Source organism: Aspergillus campestris, assembly GCF_002847485.1.
Source record: "Aspergillus campestris IBT 28561 chromosome Unknown P168scaffold_4, whole genome shotgun sequence".
NCBI classification, from domain to species: Eukaryota; Fungi; Ascomycota; class Eurotiomycetes; order Eurotiales; family Aspergillaceae; genus Aspergillus; species Aspergillus campestris.
Genome location: NW_020194339.1, coordinates 756,385 through 776,139, shown reverse-complemented (window position 1 = coordinate 776,139; position 19,755 = coordinate 756,385). Strand labels below are relative to the sequence as shown.

The 19,755-nt window shown below is 51.6% G+C and overlaps 9 protein-coding genes across 9 annotated transcripts; 4 read left to right on the top strand and 5 right to left on the bottom strand.

Moving 5' to 3' along the window:
• Window positions 1–34: 34 nt before the first annotated feature.
• On the bottom strand, window positions 35–3,344 carry P168DRAFT_289042 (phosphatidylinositol-3,5-bisphosphate 5-phosphatase). Its single transcript, XM_024836913.1, has one exon. It carries the CDS (start codon window positions 3,196–3,198, stop codon window positions 106–108), a length of 3,093 nt encoding a protein of 1,030 aa, XP_024694180.1. The 5' UTR covers window positions 3,199–3,344; the 3' UTR covers window positions 35–105.
• A 661-nt stretch (window positions 3,345–4,005) lies between these two features.
• Window positions 4,006–5,236, top strand: P168DRAFT_317107 (DUF3716 domain-containing protein; the record flags this gene model as incomplete). Its single annotated transcript, XM_024840076.1, has 3 exons — window positions 4,006–4,162; window positions 4,228–4,530; window positions 4,635–5,236. The coding sequence occupies 3 exons, from the start codon at window positions 4,006–4,008 to the stop codon at window positions 5,234–5,236; spliced, it is 1,062 nt and encodes a 353-aa protein (XP_024694179.1).
• Window positions 5,237–5,629: 393 nt separating this feature from the next.
• Window positions 5,630–7,272, bottom strand: P168DRAFT_309867 (acyl-CoA dehydrogenase family protein; the record flags this gene model as incomplete). The annotated part of the gene is made up of 4 exons (XM_024839339.1): window positions 6,638–7,272; window positions 6,342–6,569; window positions 6,189–6,278; window positions 5,630–6,132 (listed from the first exon to the last, which is right to left on the bottom strand). The coding sequence occupies exons 1-4, from the start codon at window positions 7,128–7,130 to the stop codon at window positions 5,630–5,632; spliced, it is 1,314 nt and encodes a 437-aa protein (XP_024694178.1). The 5' UTR covers window positions 7,131–7,272.
• A 176-nt stretch (window positions 7,273–7,448) lies between these two features.
• On the bottom strand, window positions 7,449–10,484 carry P168DRAFT_289041 (putative protein kinase). Its single transcript, XM_024836912.1, has one exon. The coding sequence runs from the start codon at window positions 10,021–10,023 to the stop codon at window positions 7,675–7,677; it is 2,349 nt and encodes a 782-aa protein (XP_024694177.1). The 5' UTR covers window positions 10,024–10,484; the 3' UTR covers window positions 7,449–7,674.
• A 239-nt stretch (window positions 10,485–10,723) lies between these two features.
• P168DRAFT_303349 (DNA-directed DNA polymerase delta POL3) lies at window positions 10,724–14,386 on the top strand. The gene is made up of 2 exons (XM_024838747.1): window positions 10,724–11,274; window positions 11,325–14,386. The coding sequence occupies exons 1-2, from the start codon at window positions 10,879–10,881 to the stop codon at window positions 14,244–14,246; spliced, it is 3,318 nt and encodes a 1,105-aa protein (XP_024694176.1). The 5' UTR covers window positions 10,724–10,878; the 3' UTR covers window positions 14,247–14,386.
• A 485-nt stretch (window positions 14,387–14,871) lies between these two features.
• P168DRAFT_325924 (uncharacterized protein) lies at window positions 14,872–15,603 on the top strand. Its single transcript, XM_024841064.1, has 3 exons — window positions 14,872–15,140; window positions 15,232–15,290; window positions 15,386–15,603. The coding sequence occupies exons 1-3, from the start codon at window positions 14,976–14,978 to the stop codon at window positions 15,429–15,431; spliced, it is 270 nt and encodes an 89-aa protein (XP_024694175.1). The 5' UTR covers window positions 14,872–14,975; the 3' UTR covers window positions 15,432–15,603.
• Window positions 15,604–15,854: 251 nt separating this feature from the next.
• P168DRAFT_266193 (putative C2H2 finger domain protein) lies at window positions 15,855–17,178 on the bottom strand (the record flags this gene model as incomplete). The annotated part of the gene is made up of 3 exons (XM_024834953.1): window positions 15,855–16,092; window positions 16,172–16,631; window positions 16,923–17,178. The coding sequence occupies 3 exons, from the start codon at window positions 17,176–17,178 to the stop codon at window positions 15,855–15,857; spliced, it is 954 nt and encodes a 317-aa protein (XP_024694174.1).
• A 219-nt stretch (window positions 17,179–17,397) lies between these two features.
• On the bottom strand, window positions 17,398–18,274 carry cyn1 (putative cyanate hydratase). The gene is made up of 3 exons (XM_024839338.1): window positions 18,045–18,274; window positions 17,548–17,987; window positions 17,398–17,492 (listed from the first exon to the last, which is right to left on the bottom strand). Exons 1-3 carry the CDS (start codon window positions 18,063–18,065, stop codon window positions 17,471–17,473), a joined length of 483 nt encoding a protein of 160 aa, XP_024694173.1. The 5' UTR covers window positions 18,066–18,274; the 3' UTR covers window positions 17,398–17,470.
• A 470-nt stretch (window positions 18,275–18,744) lies between these two features.
• P168DRAFT_233651 (40S ribosomal protein eS28) lies at window positions 18,745–19,126 on the top strand (the record flags this gene model as incomplete). The annotated part of the gene is made up of 3 exons (XM_024833378.1): window positions 18,745–18,805; window positions 18,881–18,964; window positions 19,065–19,126. 3 exons carry the CDS (start codon window positions 18,745–18,747, stop codon window positions 19,124–19,126), a joined length of 207 nt encoding a protein of 68 aa, XP_024694172.1.
• Between the last annotated feature and the right edge of the window lie 629 nt (window positions 19,127–19,755).

The following is a 19,755-nucleotide window of genomic DNA, read 5'->3' as shown; positions in this document are numbered from 1 at the left end:
AATCATGTCCGTCATGGGTATCGTTCATTGAAAAGGTCATTAAATCGTAAGTATAAAATCAGAACATGTAGATATACACAAACCACCACCAAATAGAACAAATATCTACACATCAACCCGCTGCTTAAACAAGCTCTTCCCCCTCAGCCACTGCCGATACCGCTTATACCTCTTCTTCTCATAATCCTCCGCAACAACAGTCAACCCCCCGTCAGAGACATTAAGAAACTCGCTATAATCAGCGAGATTCTCCTCGGCGTTGGCTTCCAGCGCGCCCTCCTCGACGTTACACTTATTAGCGTACTCGAGGAGGTCGAGGTTCGTGGCGTTCTCGCGGATGGATGTCGCGGTGAGTTCGTCCTCGGAGGATACGACGAGTGGGACGCGCAGTGGGTGGTTGATGTAGCGCTCGTATTCTTCGGCTTCGGTGTGCGTGACCGAGGGATTGAGGGAGTCTGTTACGAGGTGGTTGAGCGTCCATTGGGCGAATTGGGCTTTGCTGGGCGTGGTTAGTGTTGTTGTTGTTGTGGAGTTTATGGTGGTGGGTTTGGTGTTGTTGTTGTTGGTGTTGGTGTTGGAGGAGGAGGATGCGGGACCCGTGGAGTGGGTGATGGTACTGGTGGTGGTGGTAGTGGGTTTCATGATGCCGTTGGCGGGGCGCTGTTTGTCTGTTGGGGGTGGGTTCTTGGCCCAGCTGGCGGTGGGGTCGGGTTCTTGGATTTTGACCATCCTTGGGGGGTGGGGGTGGTGTCTGTCTTGGTTTGCTTGTTGTTCGTGCGGGATGCGGACGACGAAGGGGCTGAGCTCGTTCTGCGTGCCTGGTGTGGGTCGGATGGGGAGGTATTGAGGGGCGGACTTCATCTTGTAGGAGAAGACTTTGGAGAACGAGGAGACTGCCAGCGGGCGGTAGTATTCGAGCCAGTAGTCGTCGTAGCGGGAGAGGGGTTCCGCGGGGATCCGTGGCGGAGGTGGCAGTTCCCGGTCCTCGAGGTGAGCGGGCGTATACCAGCGGATATAGTTTGGCCGTTTCATGGTCGACCAGGAGCGGGGGTCCGAGTGGTGGAGGTAGTAGTCTGTTGATAGGTCCCACAGCATGGGCTGGCCTTGACAGAAGACGTAATTGCCCAGGAACAGGTTGTATGCTTCTTGGCGCTGGGCGTCCAGGAACGAGTTGTTGTAATATCGCTTGAAGCTCTCTACCATGTCGCGCGAGTGGCTGGTCCACTGGTTGATCTTGCGGTAGGTGGCCATCGTGTTGACCAGGTGAGAGCCGCCGTATTGGATGGCAATGGTGTCGCCGTGGTCATGCCACATGTCGGTGAAGAGATTGACGGCGTCCGTGTCGTATTCGACTGTTGTCCCTTCGATGATGCCCAGTGCGTGAAGCTGATACCCCAGCGCGTTTTTTCCCACCACAAACTGGGCGGCGTTCGTGCGGTCCAGGCAGTCTATGCAGTTCGTTCTCGCGATCCCATTTTGCAGCCTCAGGCCTGATTCGACATCGTATCCGTTCTGGAAGAAGCCTGTCTTCGGTATGATTTCGCCCGCGATGTGCTCCAAAATCCCTATGACATCCTGATCACGGCTCTTGGCAGCACGACTCATATCCCAGGGCTGGTAGATGATTTTCTTGTCGTCCGGGAGAAACTGGTTGAGATAGGTGATTGCATTCGTGAATTCCTTAAGTAGTTTGGACTCGCGAGGCGTCCGCTCTCGAGATTTGATGAGGTTTAAAACATAAACTGGGGCGCCATATCTCTCAAACAGATTGTCGAAGTGCAACGCGGCTGCGGAGTAGAACGGATCCACGAGATTCAGCTCAATGTCCGGTTTTGGTGAGACTCCAGAGCTCTCTTGCGTCCAGTAGAGTGGAATACTCCCGCGGTGCTGGACGTATGAAGTGTATTGCGGGTTGGCATAGAGATGTGGACCCGCGGCGTGGAACGAGGTTGTGGTCGCCTCCGACACGATTTGTTCAGTCTCGACGTCATTGGCTACATAGCCCAGGTCGTTGGCACCTCTTTTCAGAAAGCGGGCTCCAGCGAAGAAACGGGACCGGCGCGCAATAATGGTGATGTACACCAGACGCCCATACACCGACATCTTCGATTGGTCGACGTATCCATGGATGATCGGTAAACACCAGTCGTAGGGTTTCTTAAGAGACTCCATTGCCGGACCAAGCAGATGATGATTCCAGATAAACATCGTGTTGTAGTCTTGCTCGAAATGCCTCGGGTGCCCATCCCGATGGAGTTTGCGATCTCGACAGATGTTGTGCTGCAGTGTGTGGGTGATGTCATAAGAGTAACTGAAATAAAAGGAGCGCGTCAAGTCGAGATTGTTCAGGATTGCAATATACCTCGCCTCTTCTGGGTTCTTCTCCGGCTTGGCACGAGCTGAGTTCGACGTCGTCAGTGAGATCAACTCAGTCCCATCGATCTGGTAGACATAGTGGCCGCCGAGCATGGCCACCTGGCTTCTCTTTGTGGCCAAAAGCATGTAGTATGCCCCTGTCAAGCGGATAAACCCCAGCAGGGCCCAAGCGCTGCACTTCAGCTTCAAACCACCGGTACTTTTGTTCCCGTCGTCTATAGCATCCAACAGCTGGCTCATTTCCCTCTTCGTATATACAATATCATCATCCGAGACACTCAGATCTCCGCCATCCGAGGTCCGATCAATCTTCAGAATCCTGAACCGTGTATCCGACAGGTCCATCCCGACCACGTAGAACCGTGTCGCCGTCTCGTGCAGCGAGAATCTATGCATCCTCTGGATCCCTTCGTCGCCCGTGTCAAAGAAGACCGAGCGATGCTTCTGGGCCGAAGTCGGGGTCGAATCGCGCTCGAACGACGTTGCCACCTGAGGCTCCTCGTCTTCCTCATCGCCACCAGTATCACTGATTGGTGCCACGGGGGCTGGTTTGTATGGTAGCGGACCGAACGGGACAGCTGCAGCAAGTCGGGAGTAGTCTTCTTGGTCAGATGGCTTCCGAGCCAACGCATCCGGGGGTTCTTCCGGTAATTTCTGGCTGGACGTCAACGGGGTGTCTGTAATCAACGCATGGCGGTCTGATAGCGATTCCGCCGGAGTAACATCGGCAAAAGAGGGGTCTCGCGAGGAGCTGTCGTCTCCAAATGCAGAGCCTCTTTCTTCCGCCGCCTCTTGGGGACGCGATTCATTGATGTTCTCCATCATCCAGAATGGCTAGGAAGCTCCAACGGCAGTAAGCTTATAGAGGTACCCCCGGATCCATCACATCAACCAGTATCGTGAACTGCAGGAATATAACAAAGAACTATGCAAGCCAAGTCGGGTGAGCAAGGGAGGAAGATGTTTCGCTAATGTCGGTCTGTCTAGTTTCCCCACGTGCTTTGGGGGCTTATCGGTGTGCTTCCTTACCGCCTTGGTGGATCTGCCGGATGACGTCAATCATCACCACCTCTCTATACTAGGATCATGGAAGAGATCAGTCTCGAGTACTATTGCGCTGACTTGCTAATAAAGAAAATGAGGTGTGGTTTGATGTATGAGTACGTACTTTGCGAAATAGCTAAGCAGGTTATGATGTCGATAGGTGGTATCCGGTCTACGAGGGATATACATTTATCAACAATGGAAAAACCAATATATATATATTCTAATTGTTGACACTTACTCTCCTATCTTTTGTCCAGATTCTCGTAACAAACATAATAACCAATGGCAAGCTATTATATAAGACTATGGCTCTCTCTATGCAGTGTTTTTAGATAATATAGTAGTAACAACTCCCATATAGCCCCGTAAGAGACTCTTATAATCATTTCATGGACTATCACTTCTTCCAAACAATCCGTATCACATCCATGGAGTGAACATTATGCAACTTGCGTATATGTCACTTAAGCATAGTCTCCCTTCATCCTGGTGTGCCAGCGCCGAGACTTCTCGCACCGGTCAACACGTCAACACGTCTCCTTGTAACCCTCCATCTCCCCCAACTTCTCCACAACAGCCAGGATGAGTACCTATTTGTCACATAATCTCAGTCCCAACCTGACAAAAAGATACAACGACTTACTTGGCATCTTTATCAATAGCCAGAAACGTCCCGCAGATGAAGAACTCTCCCCATGCCGTCGTCAGAAGATGAAGAAATCCAACCGGGCCTTCGAAAGTAGGACCCTACCCTGACGGTCGAGCATACAAGGAGCAAATACTAATTTATACCACCGCTGGTAGTTATTACCGGCGTCGGCAGTGATGGACTGCCTTTCATCAACCCCGATAATGGCATCGCGAAGAACTTCAGCCGACTTCCCGTGGTCCGTAAGCTAGACTGGCGGGTCGACGCGACTGGCGATCCTATTAGGAGGGAACTGAAAGACGGAACAAGCTTCGTAGCTGCATTTGGACATACGCGGGGCGAGGAAGCTTCGAAACCGTGCAGCTTTTGCAGGACAGGCAAGGGGCCCTGGAAGTCTTGCGTTGTCATCGCGGACCCTCTCAACCCAGACGCGAAACACAACGGTTATTGCTCCAACTGTTGGTACAGTCGACGCTATCCTTGTAGTCTACGTTAGTGACACCTCATGCGTGGCTCCTCATGACAGTAGCTACTATGCGTTTTACTGACCTGTCAACACTAGTCCCCCTGGTTTCGTCTGACATTGAAGACGAATTGCCGACTATCCATGAGCCTGAAGATTACAACGACCCCAACTACGAGCCCTCTACCACAGCTGCATCTTCGTTGGTGGGCAACGATGGGAGCGATGACGAGGACTTGCTGCTGCTTACAGGCTTGGCAAATGGCGCGGTTCAGAAGTCGGCCTTAAGCACAAGACGAGCCCCTAAGGCAGCTGGGACAGTTGAGAAAAACAAGAGCGCCTTATCCAAGACCTATGTCCCACCACAAAGGGGAAAATTGTCTCAACCAAGAGTCGTGAAGCAGGAACTGCAAAATGGGTGTTTTAAGGGCACAAGAGGCGATGTGTTAACCGTTCCTATCGCACAGTCTCCTGCCATTACCAGACCACCCCCCAATATCAAAAAGGCCTCCAGCTCTGCTACGCCGCCCTGTCGCGAAGTAGCTGTTCCATTCCCCCTCGGCGCCGATGCGTTCGACAATCTGGAGCTTCTGAAGCTGGCCGAGGAGGATATTCTAGGGCATATCGACAAGATCCGCAAGCGAATCAAGGTGCTGGAGGCGCAGAAGATGGAGCATCATGACCCTTGGGCTTATGTTTGAACTTAACAGGAATGATCTTTTTTGGAGAGTCTCTTCCTTTTTCTTTCGCTCTTTCTTTCTTTCGTTCGTTCCTTCTGTTGTTCTGCTCCCTTCTTTCCTTCTTTCCTTCTTTCTTCTCTTTTCGAGTTGGATTCCGCACTAGTGATGTGGCGGCCAGGTCGCCCCTTCCCTGGTTCAGGACGCAGCGCAAGGTTGTACAGCTTTGGGACAGAATAGTACAAGCCAAGGCATTAGGGTAATGGTTATGTGTACAATCAGGATCTAGTTGATTTTGTCGATAGTGATGCAAAGGAAACAAGATCTCTCTATAAGCACAAAACGTACAATTGGCCAACAGCCAATCTATTTAGGAATAGCACCATATATACTAAAAGGTACACATCTACCCACAGATTACAACCGCGACGCTTTCTCCAAAGCCTTACGCCTCGTGCGAAGCGCCTTCGTCTCCTCCTGCAAAGCAAGACCCATCATGATCTCCTCGCTACCGCCGCCAACGACATGGACACGGGCATCACGACTAATCTGCTCCACGCGTGCTCCCTTGCCAGCCTTGTTGTAACCAGCGCCTCCAAAGATCTGCTGGGCTTCGCGGACGCTTTTCTCTAGAGCCCGGGTGGACATCACCTTGAGTAACGCCGTCATGCCCCCGATTCGGACATCGTCTGTCGGCCGGTTCTTGGTCTGCTCGACGATGTTGACTAGCTGCTCCATGAATGCGTACGCGGGTTCGATCATGAGCCCGAATTTAAATATCTTGGACTGGATCGCTTGCTTTTGGATTAGTGGGGAGCCGAAGGTCTCGCGCTGCACGGCGTAGTTGAAGGCGTCTTCTGCGCAGACGCGTGCGAGGCGCAAGGATGCACAGGCGAGGGAGAGACGCTCGGGGTTGAAGTCTGGGTGGAATATCAGTATTGAAAATGGGAAGATGTGACTGCTGGTGTCTGCATACTGGACATGATGAGAGGGAAACCGTTGTTCTCCTCGCCGATCAGGTGGTCAGCCGGGACTCGAACATCGTCCAGTTCAATGAATGTTGAACCTGGTTTGGACCTCGTCGTTAGCATCCAATACCCAAATATTATAGAAGCGGCCAGTTTCTCACCACTAGCATTCACACCCGAGTTGTGCATCCTCTTGCGAGTCACCCCGGGAGCCGATAGAGGAATCACCAGCAGGCTGATCCCAGATTTCCCAGGCCCTCCGGTCCTGACCGCAGCCGTACAATAGTCGGCCCAGATACCATTCGTGATCCACTTCTTCGATCCGTTGACAATATAGTGGTCTCCCTCACGTTTGGCAGTGGTACAGATATTCGCGACGTCCGAACCCGCTGTAATGTTCCCCGTCAGCCAACAAAACTTCCCAATCTACCTCCCATAGTCCTGTGTATGGTCTCACCATCAGGCTCAGTAATCCCAAGACAGAATCGAATCTCCCCCTTCGCAACCCTGGGAAGCCATCGTTGTCTTTGCTGCGGCGTCCCAAATTTCGCAATAGGCGGACACCCAATGCTATTACCGCCGCCCAGCCCCCAGGAGACGCCGACATAACCAACGCGTGTAATCTCGTCTGCCAGGATCAGGCTACACCACGTATCCCACTTTTCCCGCGGCACATTCCCTGGAAGGGATAGTCCGGCTGCATCCTCGACCGTCGTCAGGGGGTGGACTATCCCAAACCCCAGCTGGCAGTGGCGTTGGCGAACCGGTTCGGGTATCTGGCCTGCAGACTCCCACTCGTGAGCGTACGGCGCAATGTTCTCCTCGACATACTTCCGCACCCAGGCCCGAAGGTTGTAGTGGAGCTCGGTGTAGTATGGATTTTGGACGTCCAATTGAGGAAGCAAAGGCTCGCTGTAGGGTGCTGTTGGGGAGAAGTCGGTGCGCGACATGATGCTGGGGATGCAAAAACCAGGGAAATGGAACGGAGAAAGAAATGAGAGCTCAGTTAACCATCCCAGAAAGGCTCAGTTCAAGTAGACGTAGATCTCCTGGTCGGGTATCCTTCAAATTGGAGATTCCTATTCAAACGCGAACCGACCCTATGTCGATCTGATCGTCCATCATGCGGGGAAAATGTACCAACTTCCAACCGACCGAGGCCCGCGGACTCCTCATGCGCTTGGCATGTCTTCATTTTTCTAATCTCCACAAAAAAACCCAAGATTAATGAATAAGAAAACAAAATTCATAATTAAGTAGATGAAATGCTATGAAATGCGCGATCGGAGAGGCGAGAAAAAAAAATAAAATGGTTCCGTATGTTGTATCGCCTCCACCTCGTTCGTTCGGCCCTCGGTCAACAAGTAGTAGCCCAACACGAGTTTTCCCATAAGCTAAATACCAATTCCTCAAAACACGATATCCTTCTAAATGACACCAACAATGCAATACGTATAACCGCGAAACCGCTGCGTCAAGAAAATGTTCAGATCATCAACGTTTGTCGACGGAAGCGAGAAGCATCTCCAAGTGCTTCCGGACATCCACACAACTCCAACGTTGATGGGAATGGTAATTCAACATTTGTCGAATACAGGTCATCAATGACTCTGCTATAGACATCCCACAAGGTAGCATGGCGTTGCCCTGGTCGATCTTCTGTGCAAAGTCCGCAGGGAATATTGGTGCATTAGGCGACGAGCTAGTAGACGAATGAGCAGATGAGCCTCTCGTCAATTCCGATAGGACAAGTTGGCGTTCCATCCTGGTGCCGAGGCGGTATAAGAGCTCAAATAGTATGACGCCCAGAGAAAATATATCCAGCGTCTCGTCAATAATATACCAAGCCGTGTCTTTCCCGAAAGGAGCATCTTTGCTGGAAGTGCCAATCCCACTGCTACTCAACGGTGGGCGGTAGAATTCTGTTCCCACAACGCGATTGAACTTCAGGTCGCCCTGGGGTGTGGTGGTGGGGCTTTGCGGAGATTGCTCATTGAAATGAGAAATGTCTGCCACGAGACCGAAATCTCCAATCCGGGGATTGCAGTACCGAGACGCACTCTCACTTCCCAACTGGCATGAGAAGCAGCACTCGACCTGTCGGTTTTCTGGAGACGAAAGGAAGATGTTGGCGGGCTTTAGATCACGGTGAACGATTCCCTTGGAGTGGAGATATTCGACGCCAGAGATAATGCTCAGTATCAACTTCAACGAGGGCACCAAATGATAACAGTGGCGTCGTGGTAGAGGATTATTCGCCTCTTCACTGGGGGGCGATTGTGGATTCAAGTACGAACCGAGCGAAAGGGGATGCAGTGACATCTGGATGTGAAGTACGACGGCGGGGATTTGGGATCCGTTCTGATAAGTTCGTTGTATTTGCATATTTGACGGGTTATGACTGAATCCGTCGGTGAAAATATCGTCGTCATTGTCATCATCGTCACTGACAAATGTGGATGTCTGACTGTGGCTAACATTGCTGAAGTTTCGCGGGATCGATTCGACCTCTCCGCTACTTTCATCGACGCTTTCAACATAACTCATCCTCCTCCGACGCGGCACTGGAGGGGTATCAAGAAGGCCGTCTTGTGATCGACTAGAGCTGTGCGATGCTTCTCCCACCGACGGTTGGGCTGAATTCTCTGAATATTCAAAAACAACCCCGAAGCTTTGGTTGTCGGTCGGTTCTGGGCCAGCCAAGCTACTCCGAGTCGATTCCAACGTGCAATCAATGGAGGCCTGCGGGGACGCGGGTGGGAGATTAGGAGCCTGATGTTGTTCCACCCACGCACCGTAATACCGGACGACATTGGCATGTTCCAGGCGAGCGAGGGTTCGGATCTCTTTCATGATCGTTTCGAGATGATTTCCACCCCCACGCTGTAGCTGCTCGAGCCGTTTTTGGCTAAGTGGGATCTTCTTTACCGCATAGTCCTGTCCATCAATGTGGTTCTTGACATGATATACCTCACCAAACGAACCACGCCCGAGAAACTTGACTTCCGAGAACTCCACTGCATAGCGAGACAAGCGATTGATTGGAGGTGGCAGGTTTCCGCTGAACAGTGGAAAACTTGCAGGGGAGCTTTCTATGAGGGGTGATGGTTGGATAGGCCAGTTCGCCGGATCGAGATGGATATTTTCCAATTGACGACCCATGCCGATATCGTTTCCACTCGTAAGCAGCTTTTCGATATCCAGAATATCGGGTCGGCGGTTCCTCGGATGTTGTGCAAAACCGGCGGATCGGCTATCAGGACGAATTGGCATACCCCCCGGCGGCCTGGAGGCTAGTACCACATCTTGCGGACCGCCTATGGACGGGGTCTGTGCGTGGGCATCATCCAACTTGAGATCATCCAAGGCTGAAGCCCCAATCATGTCCAGCGTATCACGATAATACTGCCTTGTTGACCGCAACTCGTCTTTCTCAACCCCATCCGCCAAGACACCAACCGAAGACAGGAACCGTGACTTGAACGAGTACATTTTCTTCCCTAGGTATTGTACCTCTGGAGAATCTCTCGTGAAGCGTTTATGTGAATCCTTTTGGGCATTGAGCATGTCTGCTGCCCGAGACATGCAGTAAAATTCAAGAAGCGCGGCGGTCATGTAGTTGGCATGGCCTTCGGTATCAACATCTAGGGCGTCCTTGGGCTCATCGGCTTGGGATTCTTGACTTTCCGCGTGGAGCGACGGAGGACTTGTGCGCCGCCTCGAGAGTTGAGGTCTACACCCCGCATGGCGATCTGTGCTCGCAACCACATGGTGCTCGCTCTCGTCAAAGCTAGGCTGCTCGTCAGACGAAGAATTATCTGCTGCCGACTTGAACATTGACATCTTGGCAATAGCTTCTCCGACTGTTTAGGAAATAGTAACATTTGACTATCATAAGCACGTTTGAGCGGCACGTGGATCGAAGACGGTTGGGGCGCCTCTAGTAGCAGCTTTCATGCATAGTATACTGCGGGTGCGGATACAACAACGAAGAGAGTGCTGGAAGTTGTCCCGAATGTGATCTCAAAATATTCATAAAGGCCTATCTCTTCTGACCATGGTAGAAATCTTTCCTTCACGCAGTGCATAGAAGGGACAGGCGGACTTAAAAGGGCAGTCTGAAAAATGAAACTACTGGCCAGATCCGCGTTAGCAAGTATGGGTCACTTGGACAACCGGCAGGCTTCCATCGAATTCTAAGCCTGATCGATGCAATGTCATTGACAAGGCGTAGGTAGGCAGTCGTTCAGCTGCTCAAGACATCTGTCCACTCCAAAACGTGTTCCACTGTGGATTTGAGACCAGGTGTTCAGTCCAGCGGTTGTCCTGACTGGCAGTGAATTGCAGATGGAGATCCAATCAAGTCGACTTGTGACTCGAAAAAATGGACGGGCCGCACTTCTGCCTCAGGCCGCCATACCGTCATACCGTCATACATGTGCAGATTATCTAATAATGCAATGCAATCACACGTGATCCGCAGCCAACGCGTAAAGAGGTGTCACGTCCAGCGCGACCAAGACACGAACTTGCATCGCAGGAACAGGAAGCGCATTTTGTCCGCGCTGGAATTGTGTCGACGTCGCCAAATACTGAAGCTTGAACCCCCGGCAATATTGAGTCGCCTGATACTACCTGCTGAATTGATCCCAATCCACTCCACCATTACCCCTTGTTGGTCGTATATGACTCTCCACCATGACTGAAGCCGTTGCCACGCCCCAGAAGCGGGTTTTAGGTGACGCAACCAACAACCCGCGCAATGTCCAGAGCTCCCCCAGTACAATGAAAAAACGGAAACTAGATGCATTGTCATCTTCAAAGCTGGGCCCGACCATCCAGAGTGGCCAGCGCAAAGTGCCGGGCTCCAGCCAACCGCAAAAGAGCCAGTTTGAAGAAGAGGTCTTGGAGAAGCTGACACAGGACATAAATGACCTAAAGGGCAGCAATTCCGAAAAAGATCAGCAGTGGGAGCGACCACCTCTGGGTCCGTTTGACCCGACAAAGGAGAATGTCTGCTTTCAACAGATCGACGCGGAGGAGGGTACAATTCTGGGCGGTAAAACAGCCGTTCGGTTATTTGGTGTCACAGAGGTACTGTTCGCGCGGCGCCCCGTTATGCTCGGTTCTAACCTCTTGGATAGGCTGGTCAGTCGGTCTTGCTACACGTTACCGGATTCCAACATTATCTGTATATTGCCGCTCCGGTGGGCTTCACGAAAGATGATTGCGACCCTTATCGAGCTTTCCTGGAAAGCAGACTGGGGCAGTTCACCCCGGTCATCCAGTCCGTTCAGATAACGATGAGGGAGAATATTTATGGGTTTCAAGGGAACCAGAAGAGCTACTACCTGAAGATCACCGTGACCGAGCCGAAATTCATCAGCAAGGTGCGGGGCGCGCTGGAGAACGGAGCCCAGAGCGTGAACTACAAGGGCCTGTGGAACAAGTCAGATTCGGGAATCCTCACCTTCGATAACATCCAATACCTTCTACGATTCATGATCGACACAGATATTTCCGGCATGGCCTGGATCGAGGCAAAAGCCGGAAAGTACCGCCTCCTGGACCCTCGAGAGAGGATGTCAAATTGTCAAATCGAGGCTACCGTTGACTATAGGGACCTAATTGCCCACCCGCCCAATGGTGAATGGGCGAAAATGGCACCGCTTCGCGTCTTGTCCTTCGACATTGAATGCGCCGGGCGGAAGGGCATCTTCCCCGAGCCGAACCAAGACCCCGTGATTCAAATAGCCAACGTTGTGACTCGGTACGGAGAATCGAAGCCTTTTATCCGCAATGTCTTCGTTCTAGATACGTGCAGCTTGATCGTCAACACGCAGATCCTCGAATTCGAAAAGGAAGAGAAGATGCTCATGGCATGGCGTGACTTCGTGGAGAAGGTGGATCCGGATGTGATCATCGGATACAACATTGCCAATTTCGATTTCCCCTACCTATTGGACCGCGCGAAACACCTCAAATGCACGAACTTCCCGTACTGGACTAGATTGAATGGGATCCGCTCCGAAGCGACGTCCTCGAACTTTTCGAGTAAACAGATGGGCAACCGCGACACAAAAACGACTAATACCAACGGACGAATCCAACTGGACCTCTTGCAATTAGTCCAGAGAGACTACCACCTGCGAAGCTACACCTTGAACTCGGTATCTTACGAGTTTCTGGGCGAACAAAAGGAAGATGTCCACCACACCATGATCACAGAGCTGTATAATGGGACGCCAGACTCGCGGAGACGTCTGGCGGTCTACTGTCTGAAAGACGCATACTTGCCGCAGCGGCTAATGGATAAACTCATGTGCCTTGTCAACTACACCGAGATGGCGAGAGTAACGGGGGTTCCTTTCAACTTTCTGTTGTCGCGTGGCCAACAAGTCAAGTTCATCAGTCAGCTCTTTCGCAAGGCTTTGGAGCAACAGCTCGTCATCCCCAACGATAAGCCAGCGGACCAACAAGATTACGAAGGCGCCACGGTTATCGAACCGTCTCGAGGCTACTATCGCGTGCCGATTGCCACCCTTGATTTTGCATCTCTATACCCCTCCATCATTCAAGCCCACAACTTATGTTACACCACGCTTTTGAACAAAAATAGCATTGAGAGGTTCAAGTTAAAACAGGACGAGGACTATATTGTGACACCAAACGGTGATATGTTCTGCACGCCGAATGTTCGCAAGGGCCTTTTGTCGCAGATTCTCGAAGAGTTGCTCTCTGCGCGAAAGCGCGCCAAGAAGGAGCTGGCTGTGGAGACCGATCCGTTCAAGAAAGCCGTCTTGAACGGTCGACAGCTTGCACTGAAAGTCAGCGCGAACAGTGTCTACGGGTTGACTGGTGCTACTGTCGGTAAGCTTCCGTGCTTGCCAATCGCCAGTAGTACAACCAGTTACGGGCGTCAGATGATCGAGAAGACGAAGCAGGAGGTGGAAGCCAAGTACACGATCGCCAACGGGTATTCGCACGATGCGCGGGTCATTTACGGTGATACCGACTCGGTCATGGTCAAGTTTGGAGTGACCGATCTCGAGGAGGCGATGAAACTTGGACAAGAGGCGTCGGAATACGTCTCTTCTAAATTCATCAAGCCGATCAAGCTTGAGTTCGAAAAGGTCTACTTTCCTTACCTCCTGATCAACAAAAAGCGATATGCGGGGCTGTATTGGACGAACCCCAACAAATTCGACAAGATGGACACGAAGGGTATCGAGACGGTGCGCCGCGATAACTGCTTGCTGGTTCAAAACGTCATCGAGACGGTGCTGCACCGGATCCTCATTGACCGGGACCCCGAGGGGGCCCAGCAGTACGTCAAGGAGACCATCTCGGAACTGCTCCAGAATAAGGTCGATATGTCCAAGCTGGTGATCACGAAAGCGCTGTCGAAGAGTGACTACACGGCTAAACAAGCGCACGTGGAACTGGCCGAGCGAATGCGCAAGCGCGATGCCGGCTCTGCTCCCACCCTCGGGGACCGTGTGGCGTACGTGATTATCAAGGGCGCAGGCGGGTCGAAGAACTACGAACGGTCGGAGGACCCGCTCTACGTGCTGGAGAACAACATCCCGATCGACACGAAGTACTACCTCGACAACCAACTTGCGAACCCGCTCGGACGTATCTTCGAACCGATTCTCGGGGAGAAGAAGGCGAACCAACTGCTGACGGGCGAGCACACGCGGTCCATCTCAGTAGCCGCCCCGACGATGGGAGGGCTGATGAAGTTCGCCAAGAAGACGCAAACCTGCCTGGGATGCAAGAAGCCGCTGACAGGCAAGGAAGAAATGGCGGGGGCCGTGTGCCAAAACTGCCAGCCGCGTCTCGGGGAGCTGTACACCAAGTCTCTGTCCAAGGTGTCGGACCTGGAAGTGCGTTTTGGACGACTGTGGACGCAGTGCCAGCGGTGCCAGGGCAGCTTGCACTGCGAGGTGATCTGCTCGTCGCGGGACTGCCCTATCTTCTACATGCGAATGAAAGCGAAGAAGGACGTGGAGGATTCGCAAAAGGAGCTGTCCCGGTTCGATTTTGACGCGGGAGCGTGGTGATCCGTGTTCGACGGGATGGATCTGGGATTTGTTTGGAATCCTGTATGACTAGACATTGTACCTTGTTTTGCTGGGAATTGGCGTATCGGCAACGGCATGGACGCATGAATTGACGATGGAAGTCATTGGTACTATATAGGAAGTACCTAATATCATTTGATCTTATTTACTCATCGCATATCTCGTATTCTACACTTCAGTCAGTTCTATTGAATTATCAATTTCTTGACTATCTCAGCGTTACTTCAGATAGGAAGTTGGTTACAATTGGAACAGCAAATGCTGTCGCCTAAGAGACCCAGCTCGGAAGTGCCCACAGATACTCAGCAAAGCTTAACCAAAGCTTAGCCCACCATTTAGTTCAAAATGAAGCTGCCTAGGATATTCCTGTGTCTTATTATCCGTACGACATTGGAGAATATTACCATTGCACCCCATGTGCAACCATAATACGTAGCAGCCATCCGGGATCAAGCTACCATGATTGGGTCGAGATGAGACACAAGACACCCCACAGCATGGTGGGATGTATACCTAGCTGCACAAATGTAGTCTTCAATGACTTGAGGGATGTAGGTATATAGGTAAGGTGGTAACCCTCTGGCGACACAAGGGTCGGTGTGTAAACGAGGAAGCCATTCTCTAGGGATTAGTTCAAATTACTGCCTTTTTCTATTCAACATCGTTCTCTTTGCTACTTAGTCTACCGATACTACGATTTATGAAGACATGGCCTTCCTCGATTTCTTCAAGTCCTCCAAGAGAGACTCAGTCTCGGACTCCGGCTCCCAGCAGAAAGAGCCTACTTGGGACGCTGATACCGTGACTGTGAAGCAGCCTGTTAGTCCGGAGGCTCCTTCTACTGGTAATAACCAGGTGGAGGAGCCCCTGATGGTATTCACTCTCTTTCCCTATCTATCCACACCCACCCGTCTTCACTTGATATGGAATGTATATGTGAATGTATATCTCATAAGATTAACAGCAGAAAGAAACCAAACTTCAGCTGCGAGGCGGTGGTGCCGGCGACGTGTGCTGTGGAATGTGAGTGTCTATCGCTTCCTTTATCCTACCAAGCAGTGGCATATATGATCTGTGAAATGACACGATCGAAACTAATCTGACTCGTCATTGCACAGGTGTACTGGTCTTCTCTGCTTTGAGTGTTGTGAAGAGTGTTGTTAGGATCGGGATTTGGAATATAGGAATTTTGTTTTGTCGATGTCATGTTTATTAGGAGGTAGGAGGGCAAGAGTTTGGCTGTGGTTGGGGAGATATTCTCTGGTATTTTGCTGCTGGAAGCCCGGAGGGAGTGTAGTCTTGCCGTATTGGTAGTGACATCTACATGTTGATTGAGATACTATACTACTCGCCGTGTCTACGCATAGAGTAATCCATTTGCACGTAGGAAATACGACCTGATCTCATAGTAAAACGCTGGTATTGATGACTATGGTCTTTTTGGAGATAACGCATCCAGTTCACCTTTGGACGATGTAGAAACTAACCTGACCCTCAACCCGAGAAGCTCCCTACACCAGTAACAGCCTCTCTAATCGAAAGATTACATGTAGGCAAAAAACAACTAAGTAGGAATGCGGAACCAAGCTACCACTTGCGCAAGTCGGTCCCCACCACAGTCGTCTCCGTCAGATCCAACTTGCCTGCCTCGTACTTCACGGTGCCGTCGGGGTTAAACCCGGCCATCTGGATGACTCCACCGCTCAGCTCGTCGATTATCTGCGGGAAACGGCCACCCGCGTTGACGTCGCAACGGGTGCTGGGCGATTCACAATGAGCGATGAGGGCGGCAGTAGTCTTGAAAACGCGGAGGCAGCCGGGGCATCTATCATCATTATTAGACAACACCTATATACAATTATTGGGAATGATAATTAATATAGTCAACGAATGGGAAAGCGTACTGGGTGGTACGGGTCGCCGTGCTCTTCCTCAGAATGTGCATCTCAAATTCGTCCTTGGCGTCAAAGCTCATACCGCAAGGGCACATATAGCGCGAGCTGGCGCCGTGCAGAAATCTGTTGGCATCCCACTTGGAGTCCAGCAACAGAAGCGTCTGACCGGCGTTGGGCGTGTTTGCACCCTCACTGGCCGTCTGAGGAGACTTCAGCGGACGGGGCTTGAGCCTGACCAAGTTACCATGGAACGGATCGGTCTCGTTGCTGCCCTGCTCGTTCAACGACAGTTTGGGGAAGTCCTTGAGCTCGGTCTCGAGACGCTCGCCCGGGAGAGGCCAGTGCTCAAAGACCATGTTGGCCGAGTCTTTCGCGACATGATCAGGCTGGTCGTCCTTGGGCTCGATGGTGGGCTTAGGGCGGAAGGCCATAGCCTCGAAATCCCAGCCCGCGAGCGAGACCCCGCCATCTTGGTCGTCGAGATTATCACGTTCGGGGATCACCGGATGCGAGGAGTGTTGGCCACCCTTCAGCAAAAATTCCTTCATGATGAGCTTCTTGGACTGCTCGTGCAGCAGGCGCAGCTGGGGGATCTTCTCGCATTCGTCCGCCTCGATGTGCTGCATCAGGGAGCTGGCGCTTTTGAACTTGGAACTGCAGCCGATGCAGACGATGGCTTGAGGAGTGCGGTGGTTCTGTCGGGCCAGGAGATTGGGTTAAATTAGAACACATCGATAAATTACTATTGAGAGTTAGGTACTTGCCTGGCGAATATGGGCATCGCGACCTCCCTCGCTGTTAAACTCCATGCCGCAGACAGGACAGGTGACGTGCTTGGTGCTCTTGAGCTTGTGGATCATGAAGCTTTCCTCATTGTGGAAGTCTTCGTCGCATCGCTTGCAGTAGTGGTGCTCGGGGAAATCATCCTTGTGATTCTTCATCTCTCTGATGGAGTAGAAAGCCTGAGGACAGTCAATATAGGTGCAGCGCACCTTGCCTGACAAGGATGCAGTCATTATTTCTAGTGATGGCTGGCTTGTAAGAGAAGGCAGGGAGGGGAAAAGAAAGAGAATGACCAGTGTGCAAGTAATGGGGGTGGTGGAAGACAAGCTCAAGATGGTAGGAGAGGAAGTAAATAAGGGAGCAGCAAAACAAGCAGGTCGAGTCACGGGGCACAATCACTGGAGATGTGGTGACTGCTCAGTACACTTCACTACAAGCTATCAATACAGACAACAGTCATTAAGTGGTCATTGCTACAGAACATTGATGATCACAATAAACTTCCAAGTCCATCCTCCCCACCACTCAGAACCGCGAGAATGGCAGCCTACAAATATTAGTACGCTCATATTGAAACTGAAGAATGGTATAGAGAAACTCACCACTTTCCACGCAGGGTGATCACAGCCCAGTTGTTCCCATCAGTATCCGTCTCCTTCTCCACCTTGGTCGAAAACGAGATAGCACTCATGATGCCATCGCCGAACTTCTCATTCAGCACCGCCTTATACGCATACCCATAGTTCTGCACAATCTCATAAAGACGGTAGATCAGGGGCTCCCGGGGCGGCATCTCCACCGAACGACCGCGGTCGGGAAAACCACCCAGCTGTTGGACCAGTGGTTCCTCGGGAATTGACAGCAGATTGGCTAGCTTCTGCACGTCTTGCGGGGATGCCTTGGCCTGACCATAGAAGATAGCCGCCGTGGCGACCTCGTTGCGACCAATGTGCTGGGCGATCTGCTCAAAGCTGAGGCTTTTGGCGGTTTTGGCGCGGAAGAGGGTATGCGCGGCCTCCGGCAGGTAGGGGTGCTGGCTGGTCTGAAGTATATCAGTTCTCTATACTATTGAATCGTCTGGATGGAGAGTTAATCTCACGTCGAGAGTTGCGAGATCCATGGCGAATAATTGGGTTTCCGATGACACAATGGCTTTTAAAGTGAGGAGTGCATGGGATTATAGAGGGGCTTTATACCCCTGGGAGTGCACGATGTCATTCTTATATAACTGCGTGCGGACCTTTCTCCAACATTATATGCGGGGTCAGGGATCCGGTGGACGCCGATGAGGGGGAGGGGGAGTGGGAGGTTGATAAGGGGGGAGTGAGGGGTGACTGCCATGTGATATTTGGTATGTAGTTGGTTAAAAAGAGTACAGTACAATTTCAGGTAGTAAATGCATCTGTATCCAGAATACTCACCAGTCTCATGCTACCAGGATGATATTCCATCGTCACCCTGATAACTACGGCGATGAAATGATGTCGATATCTTATCTTATCTAATCCCCCCGCATTAGTACAGCCAATCATGATGTGTGCTTGAACTGACAGGCGCTATACCTCAGGCGGTTAGGCTAGGTAGCAAACACGTGACTACTGAGTCAGCCGGAAGAATGCTGATCCATCCGGCTCCCGAGGGTTCCTGCTTACCAAGCCCTGCCGAATCGCACACACGAATTTTCGCCCGGAGTCTCCCAACAACGCTATCGATCTCGACCTTGACGCTGATTCCACCCTCGACATCGCCATCCTCCCCACGTTCACCCGCGAACACCGCAAGTCAACCATCCGTTCGCCATGGATTCCGCCAAAGTTCCCGTTAAGCTCGTGAAGGTCACGCGAGTCCTCGGCCGTACCGGTACGATTCTTCGAAGAAACTCCGAAATAGAGGCCAGAGCCGTCATGAACAAATTTCGCTAATTCAGGAATGCAGGCTCTCGCGGTGGTGTCACCCAGGTTCGCGTTGAGTTCATGGACGACCAGAGCCGTTCGATCATCCGTAACGTCAAGGGTCCCGGTAGGTTCAAGTTTTGATTCATATTGAGCCTTTCGCCGAATTGCGGTGGAAGGTGTTGGAAAAAGACCACCAATAACTGACTCGCAATTCCTCCAATCAGTCCGTGTCGACGACATCCTTTGCCTGCTCGAGTCCGAACGTGAAGCCAGACGTCTGCGTTAAGAATGCTCAACCACCAAGGAGGATGGATTCGAGTGGGATTTTCGGGGTAGTACACGGGGGTATCAGCTCATGGCGGCGCACCATTCGGACTTTGAATTTTTGTGTGCTAGAGTCCAGGATTTCACTTCACGAATGGATCCAAAAAGAAAAAATTTAATGCTTTTCCAAGGATAAACACGAAGAAACGACTGGTCAAGAATGGGTGGGATCGGGATTCCTCTTATCGCCTTTCAGGCTGCACGAGCCTGCGTCTCTACGACCCGCGGATGGAACACTTGTGGTGATTAGAAGGAACAATACAATTGCCTGTGATATCGAGGATTCCCGGTTGCCGTTCGTGTGGCTCCCGCGTTTTGCTACACCTGATTTTCGATTCTTGCGTCGATCAATACCAACTTTTTGCTTCAACGTGCATTTCACACTCCATTCCATTTCGGTCAATTCTCGCCGCGCTACTCTTGCACTGGTGCCTGTGGATTTTTTTTCCGAGCCTTGTCTTGTCCGCAGAGCGAAGACTCCAGTGCGATAAGTGTCTTCACCAGGAGCACTGCTTGAGATTGGTTTACGCAGACGATGCAGTCCATGTGGACTGAGTGTATACGCGTGTCTGTAATTGCTGCGCCAACGTC

Bases quoted from the DNA above. Each gene is read 5' to 3' on its own strand.
- P168DRAFT_325924 (XM_024841064.1), top strand. From the start codon at position 14,976: ATGGCCTTCCTCGATTTCTTCAAGTCCTCCAAGAGAGACTCAGTCTCG. The intron at 15,141-15,231 runs GTATTCACTCTC...TAAGATTAACAG, and splicing joins AGGTGGAGGAGCCCCTGATG to CAGAAAGAAACCAAACTTCA. The intron at 15,291-15,385 runs GTGAGTGTCTAT...GTCATTGCACAG, and splicing joins GGCGACGTGTGCTGTGGAAT to GTGTACTGGTCTTCTCTGCT.
- P168DRAFT_289042 (XM_024836913.1), bottom strand. From the start codon at position 3,198: ATGGAGAACATCAATGAATCGCGTCCCCAAGAGGCGGCGGAAGAAAGA.
- cyn1 (XM_024839338.1), bottom strand. From the start codon at position 18,065: ATGGATCTCGCAACTCTCGAC. The intron at 17,988-18,044 runs GTGAGATTAACT...GATATACTTCAG, and splicing joins TGGATCTCGCAACTCTCGAC to ACCAGCCAGCACCCCTACCT. The intron at 17,493-17,547 runs GTGAGTTTCTCT...TAATATTTGTAG, and splicing joins ATCACCCTGCGTGGAAAGTG to GCTGCCATTCTCGCGGTTCT.
- P168DRAFT_303349 (XM_024838747.1), top strand. From the start codon at position 10,879: ATGACTGAAGCCGTTGCCACGCCCCAGAAGCGGGTTTTAGGTGACGCA. The intron at 11,275-11,324 runs GTACTGTTCGCG...CCTCTTGGATAG, and splicing joins GGTTATTTGGTGTCACAGAG to GCTGGTCAGTCGGTCTTGCT.
- P168DRAFT_289041 (XM_024836912.1), bottom strand. From the start codon at position 10,023: ATGTCAATGTTCAAGTCGGCAGCAGATAATTCTTCGTCTGACGAGCAG.